Source organism: Telmatherina bonti, assembly GCF_933228915.1.
Source record: "Telmatherina bonti genome assembly, chromosome: 15".
Lineage (NCBI taxonomy): Eukaryota > Metazoa > Chordata > Actinopteri > Atheriniformes > Telmatherinidae > Telmatherina > Telmatherina bonti.
Genome location: NC_136613.1, coordinates 36,361,705 through 36,374,191, shown reverse-complemented (window position 1 = coordinate 36,374,191; position 12,487 = coordinate 36,361,705). Strand labels below are relative to the sequence as shown.

The window sequence follows — 12,487 nt, the reverse complement described above, 5'->3', positions numbered from 1 at the left end:
ACACACCATGGCTCCTGTGTGGATGATGTATTTCATGATGAAGAGGAAAATCTACCCCCCCACATTCACACTCCTCTTTACATGAATAGTGGGCTGTTTGCGTACTGAAGCACAGATCTGAGGCAGGACTACCGTGTTTCTGATGTAGACTGACAATGAAATGTTCTGATGTTTCTGATACAGCTACATTTAGTTCACTTTTAACATCGTGAAACAAAACCATGACATTTTAGATTGTGCACGTATAAACGTATTTACACCCTCCGTCTATGTTATCTGCTCCACCTGTTCAACTTCCTGTTAGCACAAATGTCTAACCAGCCTATCACATGGCAGCAATTCAATGCATTATATCACGTAGACATTGTTCAAACTGAACATCAGAATGAGGGAGAAATGGGACTTAAATTACTTATTGTCCCACTTTGGTCCCCTTAGTACCAACAGGACATGGTTTAACCTCCACAGCCTACCTGAGTCCTGCTGCTGACCATGTCCATCCCTTTCTGAGCACAGTGTAGCATCTTCTGATGGAAACTTCCAGCAGGATGATGCACCCTGTCACAAAGCTCACATCATCTCCACCATGACGATGAGTTCACTGTCCTCCAACGGCTCCACAGTCACCAGATCTACATCCAGCAGAGCAGCTTTGGGACGTGGTGGAACGGGAGATTCTCATCATGATGAGGTGGAACGGGAGATTCTCATGGTGATGAGGTGGAACGGGAGATTCTCATGGTGATGAGGTGGAACGGGAGATTCTCATGGTGATGAGGTGGAACGGGAGGTTCTCATCATGATGTGGTGGAACGGGAGATTCTCATGGTGATGAGGTGGAACGGGAGATTCTCATGGTGATGAGGTGGAACGGGAGATTCTCATGGTGATGAGGTGGAATGGGAGATTCTCATGGTGATGAGGTGGAACGGGAGATTCTCATGGTGATGAGGTGGAACGGGAGATTCTCATCATGATGAGGTGGAACGGGAGATTCTCATGGTGATGAGGTGGAACGGGAGATTCTCATGGTGATGAGGTGGAACGGGAGATTCTCATCATGATGAGGTGGAACGGGAGATTCTCATCATGATGAGGTGGAACGGGAGATTCTCATCATGATGAGGTGGAACGGGAGATTCTCATCATGATGAGGTGGAATGGGAGATTCTCATCATGATGAGGTGGAACGGGAGATTCTCATCATGATGAGGTGGAATGGGAGATTCTCATGGTGATGAGGTGGAACGGGAGATTCTCATGGTGATGAGGTGGAACGGGAGATTCTCATCATGATGAGGTGGAACGGGAGATTCTCATCATGATGAGGTGGAACGGGAGATTCTCATCATGATGAGGTGGAATTGGAGATTCTCATGGTGATGTGGTGGAACGGGAGGTTCTCATCATGATGAGGTGGAACGGGAGATTCTCATCATGATGAGGTGGAACGGGAGATTCTCATCATGATGAGGTGGAACGGGAGATTCTCATCATGATGAGGTGGAATTGGAGATTCTCATGGTGATGTGGTGGAACGGGAGGTTCTCATCATGATGTGGTGGAACGGGAGATTCTCATCATGATGAGGTGGAACGGGAGATTCTCATCATGATGAGGTGGAACGGGAGATTCTCATCATGATGAGGTGGAATTGGAGATTCTCATGGTTATGTGGTGGAACGGGAGATTCTCATCATGATGAGGTGGAACGGGAGATTCTCATGGTGATGAGGTGGAACGGGAGATTCTCATCATGATGAGGTGGAACGGGAGATTCTCATGGTGATGAGGTGGAACGGGAGATTCTCATCATGATGAGGTGGAATTGGAGATTCTCATCATGATGAGGTGGAACGGGAGATTCTCATGGTGATGAGGTGGAACGGGAGATTCTCATCATGATGAGGTGGAACGGGAGATTCTCATGGTGATGAGGTGGAACGGGAGATTCTCATCATGATGAGGTGGAACGGGAGATTCTCATGGTGATGAGGTGGAACGGGAGATTCTCATGGTGATGAGGTGGAACGGGAGATTCTCATGGTGATGAGGTGGAACGGGAGATTCTCATGGTGATGAGGTGGAACGGGAGATTCTCATGGTGATGAGGTGGAACGGGAGATTCTCATGGTGATGAGGTGGAACGGGAGATTCTCATGGTGATGCGGTGGAACGGGAGATTCTCATGGTGATGCGGTGGAACGGGAGATTCTTATCATGATGAGGTGGAACGGGAGATTCTCATCATGATGAGGTGGAACGGGAGATTCTCATGGTGATGAGGTGGAACGGGAGATTCTCATGGTGATGAGGTGGAACGGGAGATTCTCATGGTGATGAGGTGGAACGGGAGATTCTCATGGTGATGAGGTGGAACGGGAGATTCTCATGGTGATGAGGTGGAACGGGAGATTCTCATGGTGATGAGGTGGAACGGGAGATTCTCATGGTGATGAGGTGGAACGGGAGATTCTCATGGTGATGAGGTGGAACGGGAGATTCTCATGGTGATGCGGTGGAACGGGAGATTCTCATCATGATGAGGTGGAACGGGAGATTCTCATGGTGATGCGGTGGAACGGGAGATTCTCATCATGATGAGGTGGAACGGGAGATTCTCATGGTGATGAGGTGGAACGGGAGATTCTCATGGTGATGCGGTGGAACGGGAGATTCTCATCATGATGAGGTGGAACGGGAGATTCTCATGGTGATGAGGTGGAACGGGAGATTCTCATCATGATGAGGTGGAACGGGAGATTCTCATCATGATGAGGTGGAACGGGAGATTCTCATGGTGATGCGGTGGAACGGGAGATTCTCATCATGATGAGGTGGAACGGGAGATTCTCATGGTGATGAGGTGGAACGGGAGATTCTCATGGTGATGCGGTGGAACGGGAGATTCTCATCATGATGAGGTGGAACGGGAGATTCTCATGGTGATGAGGTGGAACGGGAGATTCTCATGGTGATGAGGTGGAACGGGAGATTCTCATGGTGATGAGGTGGAACGGGAGATTCTCATGGTGATGCGGTGGAACGGGAGATTCTCATCATGATGAGGTGGAACGGGAGATTCTCATGGTGATGAGGTGGAACGGGAGATTCTCATGGTGATGAGGTGGAACGGGAGATTCTCATGGTGATGAGGTGGAACGGGAGATTCTCATCATGATGAGGTGGAACGGGAGATTCTCATGGTGATGAGGTGGAACGGGAGATTCTCATGGTGATGAGGTGGAACGGGAGATTCTCATCATGATGAGGTGGAACGGGAGATTCTCATCATGATGAGGTGGAACGGGAGATTCTCATGGTGATGCGGTGGAACGGGAGATTCTCATCATGATGAGGTGGAACGGGAGATTCTCATGGTGATGAGGTGGAACGGGAGATTCTCATGGTGATGAGGTGGAACGGGAGATTCTCATGGTGATGCGGTGGAACGGGAGATTCTCATCATGATGAGGTGGAACGGGAGATTCTCATGGTGATGAGGTGGAACGGGAGATTCTCATCATGATGAGGTGGAACGGGAGATTCTCATGGTGATGAGGTGGAACGGGAGATTCTCATGGTGATGAGGTGGAACGGGAGATTCTCATGGTGATGAGGTGGAACGGGAGATTCTCATGGTGATGAGGTGGAACGGGAGATTCTCATGGTGATGAGGTGGAATGGGAGATTCTCATGGTGATGAGGTGGAACGGGAGATTCTCATGGTGATGAGGTGGAACGGGAGATTCTCATCATGATGAGGTGGAACGGGAGATTCTCATGGTGATGAGGTGGAACGGGAGATTCTCATGGTGATGAGGTGGAACGGGAGATTCTCATCATGATGAGGTGGAACGGGAGATTCTCATCATGATGAGGTGGAACGGGAGATTCTCATCATGATGAGGTGGAACGGGAGATTCTCATCATGATGAGGTGGAATGGGAGATTCTCATCATGATGAGGTGGAACGGGAGATTCTCATCATGATGAGGTGGAATGGGAGATTCTCATGGTGATGAGGTGGAACGGGAGATTCTCATGGTGATGAGGTGGAACGGGAGATTCTCATCATGATGAGGTGGAACGGGAGATTCTCATCATGATGAGGTGGAACGGGAGATTCTCATCATGATGAGGTGGAATTGGAGATTCTCATGGTGATGTGGTGGAACGGGAGGTTCTCATCATGATGAGGTGGAACGGGAGATTCTCATCATGATGAGGTGGAACGGGAGATTCTCATCATGATGAGGTGGAACGGGAGATTCTCATCATGATGAGGTGGAATTGGAGATTCTCATGGTGATGTGGTGGAACGGGAGGTTCTCATCATGATGTGGTGGAACGGGAGATTCTCATCATGATGAGGTGGAACGGGAGATTCTCATCATGATGAGGTGGAACGGGAGATTCTCATCATGATGAGGTGGAATTGGAGATTCTCATGGTTATGTGGTGGAACGGGAGATTCTCATCATGATGAGGTGGAACGGGAGATTCTCATGGTGATGAGGTGGAACGGGAGATTCTCATCATGATGAGGTGGAACGGGAGATTCTCATGGTGATGAGGTGGAACGGGAGATTCTCATCATGATGAGGTGGAATTGGAGATTCTCATCATGATGAGGTGGAACGGGAGATTCTCATGGTGATGAGGTGGAACGGGAGATTCTCATCATGATGAGGTGGAACGGGAGATTCTCATGGTGATGAGGTGGAACGGGAGATTCTCATCATGATGAGGTGGAACGGGAGATTCTCATGGTGATGAGGTGGAACGGGAGATTCTCATGGTGATGAGGTGGAACGGGAGATTCTCATGGTGATGAGGTGGAACGGGAGATTCTCATGGTGATGAGGTGGAACGGGAGATTCTCATGGTGATGAGGTGGAACGGGAGATTCTCATGGTGATGAGGTGGAACGGGAGATTCTCATGGTGATGCGGTGGAACGGGAGATTCTCATGGTGATGCGGTGGAACGGGAGATTCTTATCATGATGAGGTGGAACGGGAGATTCTCATCATGATGAGGTGGAACGGGAGATTCTCATGGTGATGAGGTGGAACGGGAGATTCTCATGGTGATGAGGTGGAACGGGAGATTCTCATGGTGATGAGGTGGAACGGGAGATTCTCATGGTGATGAGGTGGAACGGGAGATTCTCATGGTGATGAGGTGGAACGGGAGATTCTCATGGTGATGAGGTGGAACGGGAGATTCTCATGGTGATGAGGTGGAACGGGAGATTCTCATGGTGATGAGGTGGAACGGGAGATTCTCATGGTGATGCGGTGGAACGGGAGATTCTCATCATGATGAGGTGGAACGGGAGATTCTCATGGTGATGCGGTGGAACGGGAGATTCTCATCATGATGAGGTGGAACGGGAGATTCTCATGGTGATGAGGTGGAACGGGAGATTCTCATGGTGATGCGGTGGAACGGGAGATTCTCATCATGATGAGGTGGAACGGGAGATTCTCATGGTGATGAGGTGGAACGGGAGATTCTCATCATGATGAGGTGGAACGGGAGATTCTCATCATGATGAGGTGGAACGGGAGATTCTCATGGTGATGCGGTGGAACGGGAGATTCTCATCATGATGAGGTGGAACGGGAGATTCTCATGGTGATGAGGTGGAACGGGAGATTCTCATGGTGATGCGGTGGAACGGGAGATTCTCATCATGATGAGGTGGAACGGGAGATTCTCATGGTGATGAGGTGGAACGGGAGATTCTCATGGTGATGAGGTGGAACGGGAGATTCTCATGGTGATGAGGTGGAACGGGAGATTCTCATGGTGATGCGGTGGAACGGGAGATTCTCATCATGATGAGGTGGAACGGGAGATTCTCATGGTGATGAGGTGGAACGGGAGATTCTCATGGTGATGAGGTGGAACGGGAGATTCTCATGGTGATGAGGTGGAACGGGAGATTCTCATCATGATGAGGTGGAACGGGAGATTCTCATGGTGATGAGGTGGAACGGGAGATTCTCATGGTGATGAGGTGGAACGGGAGATTCTCATCATGATGAGGTGGAACGGGAGATTCTCATCATGATGAGGTGGAACGGGAGATTCTCATGGTGATGCGGTGGAACGGGAGATTCTCATCATGATGAGGTGGAACGGGAGATTCTCATGGTGATGAGGTGGAACGGGAGATTCTCATGGTGATGAGGTGGAACGGGAGATTCTCATGGTGATGCGGTGGAACGGGAGATTCTCATCATGATGAGGTGGAACGGGAGATTCTCATGGTGATGAGGTGGAACGGGAGATTCTCATCATGATGAGGTGGAACGGGAGATTCTCATGGTGATGAGGTGGAACGGGAGATTCTCATGGTGATGAGGTGGAACGGGAGATTCTCATGGTGATGAGGTGGAACGGGAGATTCTCATGGTGATGAGGTGGAACGGGAGATTCTCATGGTGATGTGCAGCAACTCTTTTATGTTTCATGTCAATATGAAGAAAGAAAAAGGGAGTCCAGCCTTGGACTGGAAGGTGGACTTGATGAAGAAGACAACCTGCAACTAAAAGGTGCTGATGTCAACAGTGAAGGGTGTTTTGACTGTAATCTAGTTTATAAAGGCCTAACTATATGAGAGGCGATTCAGGATCAGCATTGTGGTGAAGGTCTGGGTCTCTGAGTAGGACCTGGAGGGACTTCTGAGATGGACCTGGTGTTTCAGACATGGCCAACAGGAGGAGGCCTCAGGACAGACCAGGACTTGCTGAAGAGAGGATGGAAGTTTTAAATCTTCCTCTCAGGCATTGTGATGATTCCTGCATCATGTCTCTGCAGCAGAACAGAACCTTCTGGTTTCAGCTGTCATTCTCCTCTCAGCATCATCACTCCTGTTGATGTCTTCATTTTCACCTTGCTGTCTCTCCGTCCTTCTCTTACAGGTTGAATGTAATCTTCAGCAGATTTGATGAAGTCCAAAGATCTGGAAACATGATCTTGTCCTCTGGCTCAGGTGAGTGCTCCTCCCTGGTGTTTTATCCTGTCCTGTGTCACATCGTCTGAAGTGCTGAGCCTTTCTGAGGTCTCGGGTATGAATCTGGTTCCGTGTCTGGCGCAGCATGGCGGTTGTCTCAGGGTGACCTTCCCCACTCAGACTGGACATTTTCAGGTTCTCCTTTTCATCATGATCAGAGCTCCTCTCAAAATAACTGGAGCAGAAACCAGTGGGATGTAGACCAGCGCAGGACATTACTGGGTTTCCTTAGACCAGCCAAACTGTCGGATCAACCTCTCCTAGTCCCATCAGTTTTCCAGAGTTCTTTTCCAGCCCAGCTACCTCTGCTCATCATCCTTAGGAGGCAAATGTTGCCCTGCATTTCCAGCTGCAAGAGAAAAACATGCAGCTGCTTTCCCTGGAATCCACTCGGAGCGAGTGCTTCTTCGGTAGCGCAGTAGGGGTCTGTCACACTCCATTTCCTATAAAAGCTGTTAGGAGGTACACATGTCTGCCATCTAGTGGTGTCTTTCTGCTTGTTGCATTATACTGACTGCTGCTGAGAGGTGTAAAGGGACCAAAACACTGTTGTCCTGAAGGACGTTGTTATTTTCTCAGTTATAGATGGACATGAAGCCATGCGGTCTCGTCTGGAGATGACAGGTTATCATCATCATCCTCTCAGTTATTTCAGGAGACAGATTTTCAGTTCACACAGCCATATTTACAAACAAATCACCGTTCCATAAGGGTTTAGCTATGTGTGAACCAGATCTCCTAAGAAGCTACGTCAAGTGTTTGGAAGGGAGCACAATATGACAAAATAACAAAAATAATAAGTAAGAAGAGGAGAAAAGATAGATAGAACATGACACGTCAGATACATTAATACAACATACGTTAGACACAAAACACACTCCTTTCCTTTAACAGGGGAATTTAGGACCATGGATGTTAGGAAGCTTGCTGTAGCAGCGGTATGACGTCATCGCAGCAGTTTGAACACACATCGCAGTCTTTTTTACTTGGGTCCACACTACAAATGCCAATGGGTTTTATCACCCGTCCAGAGACTCCACCACATCGGCTTAGTACAGCCCCAGTCCCACACCAGCTGGGATGGTGTGCAACATGTAACCCCATGGCATCCCATCAGGTCCTTTTATATATATATATGTATATATATATATATATATATATATATATATATATATATATATATATATATATATATATATATATATATATATATATATATATATATGTATGTATGTATGTATGTATGTATGTATGTGTGTGTGTGTATATATATATATATATATATGTATGTATGTGTGTGTGTATATATATATGTATGTATGTGTGTGTGTGTATATATATATATATATATTTATTTCTGAATTTTTTTTTCTTTTTTCATTTCTACATCTTGAATATTTTTTAAATTATTTTTATCTTTTATATCTTTAAGATTATCTTATTTTCAATTAAAAAAGCATATTTAAGTGATCCTGTTTCCTCGGTTGTCGACCTTGATAATCCTCTGATTGCCTTGTGGAGTGTAATCCCATTGGACAGGATGGGATTACTCGTTCCTGATGCATATTGTCATTTCCTGGACGGTTATTGGTTTTGGTTTATTCAGTGGTGGAAGTTCTGTGTCGTTAACCTGGAAAACGTTGATGTGGGGCGACTGGAGGAGGCTTTCTGCTGGAGGAGGAGTGATTTGCTGCACAGGCAGAGGGAGGAGGGAGGGAGGGATGGTGGGAGGTTTTGGCTCAGAGCGGAGGGATTGGGGAGGGATATTCAGAGCAGAGAAATGGAGGGATAAAGATCCACACAGAGCCAGCATTTGGAGGAAAACAGCAGCAAGCTGATCAGCTGATTGTTTCTCCTCATCAGTACTGACTACGGCTCTGCATCATGACGGCTGGAGAAGGTAAGACTGGATGAGTTATCTCCTCTCAGCTCGGCTAAACAGAGGAAGCCAGTATTCCCTCGTAGCTGCCTGGAAAATGACCAGTTTCAGGGTTGTTATGTAACCTCTTCTCTCGCTGGCTGGTTCTACGAGCTGCTCCTCGATCCATGAATCCGTCTGTTGCAGGGGGAGGCATCTCTGACTGGATCACTGACATAAACTGGTCGAAGGTTATTTTTAGTCGAAGCTCCATTTTGTTCTACTTTGTTTTTACACCTCAGCATCACCTTCATTCCTGTCTTTACTGAGATGAAGCAGGTAGAACTTCAGGAGTTTGTTGTGAAAATCCATGCAGTCAGAGTTGAAAATAAACATCTTCACACTGCATTGCATTGAGAAGCATCCGCCTCTGCAGCTGCAAGAGTAGAAATAAGTGACTGGAGGAAACGCAGATCAGCGGCATTTTCAGATCATCCTGCAGTGACTTGCTCGCTCAGTGCCGTCTCTTACAGAGTTGGAAGTCCAAAACAAGACATGCACAGATCAGCAACAGGGAATACGGGTGAAATAAACTCATAGTATGAAATACTTTCAAACAATATTTAGTGTCTCATGCGACAATGTGGGATCATCAGATTAAATGATCAGCGATAGCTGGTCAGCATGAACAGATGTGTGTTTAGTTCATCGTGAGGTGGACATGTCCTCATGTTGGTGCAGTCGGTACCAGCACGGTCCATTTATAGCAGATCAATGCATAATGCAAACTGAAGCCTCAAATAGAAGCAGAGTTGATCAGCAGAGACAGCAGGACTACAGGCACCAGAGCTGAACACTATAGGGTTGTTGTGCCTCAGTCTGCAGCCTTTTCTTTCAACACAACCAGCGTTTACAGCTGGCTGTCCATGTTCCCTGGTCTGTCCATGTTCCCTGGACTATCCATGTTCCCTGGTCTGTCCATGTTCCCTGGTCTGTCCATGTTCCCTGGTCTGTCCATGTTCCCTGGACTATCCATGTTCCCTGGTCTGTCCATGTTCCCTGGTCTGTCCATGTTCCCTGGACTATCCATGTTCCCTGGTCTGTCCATGTTCCCTGGACTATCCATGTTCCCTGGTCTGTCCATGTTCCCTGGTCTGTCCATGTTCCCTGGACTATCCATGTTCCCTGGTCTGTCCATGTTCCCTGGTCTGTCCATGTTCCCTGGTCTGTCCATGTTCCCTGGTCTGTCCATGTTCCCTGGACTATCCATGTTCCCTGGTCTGTCCATGTTCCCTGGTCTGTCCATGTTCCCTGGTCTATCCATGTTCCCTGGACTATCCATGTTCCCTGGTCTGTCCATGTTCCCTGGACTATCCATGTTCCCTGGTCTGTCCATGTTCCCTGGTCTGTCCATGTTCCCTGGACTATCCATGTTCCCTGGTCTGTCCATGTTCCCTGGACTATCCATGTTCCCTGGTCTGTCCATGTTCCCTGGTCTGTCCATGTTCCCTGGACTGTCCATGTTCCCTGGTCTGTCCATGTTCCCTGGTCTGTCCATGTTCCCTGGACTATCCATGTTCCCTGGTCTGTCCATGTTCCCTGGTCTGTCCATGTTCCCTGGTCTGTCCATGTTCCCTGGTCTGTCCATGTTCCCTGGACTATCCATGTTCCCTGGTCTATCCATGTTCCCTGGACTATCCATGTTCCCTGGTCTGTCCATGTTCCCTGGTCTGTCCATGTTCCCCCGTGTTTCCATATTTCCTAGTTGTTCTATATTGCCAGGTCTTTCCATGTTCGCCTCTCTTTCTACGTTCCCTGGTCTGTCTATGTTCCCCGGTCTTACTGTTTCTACTCTTGTCCGTTTTCCTGGCTGACTTCAGGACTCTCCACAGCTTTGCCATTACATAAACATTGCAGACACTACAAGTCTGTCTCCAGTGGAGCTCATCTGTGGCAGAACCATTCCACTGAAACTGCTCTCCTGTCTGTTACTGGTTTCCTTCGACTTGCCAGATCCAGGGGTCAATCCTCAGTCATGATCCTGCTGTAACAGATCCACTGGTCAGTCCTCAGTCTTGGTCCTGCTGGACCTGTCTGCTGCTTCTGACACAGTCAACCATCAGGTTCTCCTCTCCACTCTTTGAGCTCGGCATCTCTGGATCTGTCCTCTCGTGGTCCACGTCCTACCTCACAGGAAGATCCTTCAGAGTATCTTGGTGAGGAGAAGAGTCCAGATCACATGAAAACAGGGGAACCTCAGGGATCGGTGCTCGGCCCTCTTCTCTGCTCACTATACACCTCACTCGGTGCAGTTAGAAGCTCTAATGGCTTCTCCTGCCACTGTTATGCTGATGACACTCAGCTTTTCCTCTCCTTCCCACCAGACGACACAACGTCTCAATGAGAATATCAGCTTGCCTTGCTGATATCTCTGCATGGATGAAGGATCGCCACCTTCAGCTCAATCTGTCCAAGACAGAGCTCATTGTCTGTCCAGCCAATCCTTCCTTACCTCCACAGATACGTGTGAAGCTCCACTCTATCACACTTGTTCCTACGTCTGCTGCCTGGAATCTGGGTCTCATGGTGGATGACCAGCTGACCTTTAAGGTCCATGTTGCCTCAGTTGCCCGTACCTGCCGATATGCTCTCTACAACATCAAGAGTAAGAGAGTAGCTGAAATGATTTCCTCCGCAGGGCTCATGTCACTCCGCTGCTAATCACACTTCACTGGTTTCCAGTTGCAGCGGATCAGATTCAAAGCACTGCTACAAAATAATAATCCGTAATGGCTCCTGTCTACCTTGACTCCTTTATCCAGACCTACACTCCCTCTCCACAGCTACGTTCCACCAGTGAAAGACGCCTAGCGTTACCATGAATAAGTGGGACTAAATCACCAGCCAGACTCTTTTCCTCTGTTGTGCCACGATGGTGGAATGATCTCCCAAACTCTGTTTGATGTCTGTCCTTATCTGCTTTTAAGAGCAAGCTGAAGAATCAGCTTTTCAAAGTGCACTTCCACTTTTAGTTTAACTCTGCTGTTTGTTAAGCAGTTGGAGAACTTTTATCAGTTGCAACAATTCAGCATGGAATTAGCTGACGATTCAAGACGATATTGTGGGATTTGTTGTTTCTGTATTTTAACAAAGGGACGAGTGCAGAGAGGGAGGGGAACACACAAAAAAACACAGCCTCCAGCACGACATCCAACTGGACTCACTTCTCTATTATGTTTGAAGCCAATCAAGCATCTCTGGTTAGTTTATGCAGGTCAAGACAACATTTGAAAAAGCCACACGTAGAAAAGCAGCAAAAAAATATTATCAGGAAGAAAAGACTGAGTGAAAAAGCTCAGAACATGGAGGAATATGTCCACCTTGTCTCCTACAATCCACTAAGATCTTCTCCAGTAGTTTCTGTCCAGCTGGTCTAACTGGGTCCCAGATCCCAGTAGAGTGCTGGGATGTGACCAGTCAGAGGAGCTCAGAGTAAACATCTGCCAACACCAGCAGGCCCCAGCTGCCTGTCAGGTGTCTTTTTCTGACTTTGGAAGCAGTGAAGCTTGTTTCTACATGGTATGATATGACGGTTCCTCCGGT

The 12,487-nt window shown here is 47.8% G+C and overlaps 1 protein-coding gene across 5 annotated transcripts in view; it reads left to right on the top strand.

Annotated features, from left to right (window-relative positions):
* clasp1a (cytoplasmic linker associated protein 1a) overlaps positions 1-12,487 on the top strand; it is a 194,121-nt gene that overhangs the window by 25,370 nt on the left and 156,264 nt on the right. For 4 of the 5 annotated variants that reach the window (XM_079254046.1, XM_079254045.1, XM_079254043.1 and 1 more), the window contains one exon: positions 6,935-7,005. In XM_079254046.1, the coding sequence (XP_079110172.1) occupies positions 6,935-7,005 (71 nt within the window). Of the gene's footprint in view, positions 1-6,934; positions 7,006-8,801; positions 8,927-12,487 lie in introns of those variants that run through there. The other variant, XM_079254047.1, reaches the window with a different exon arrangement.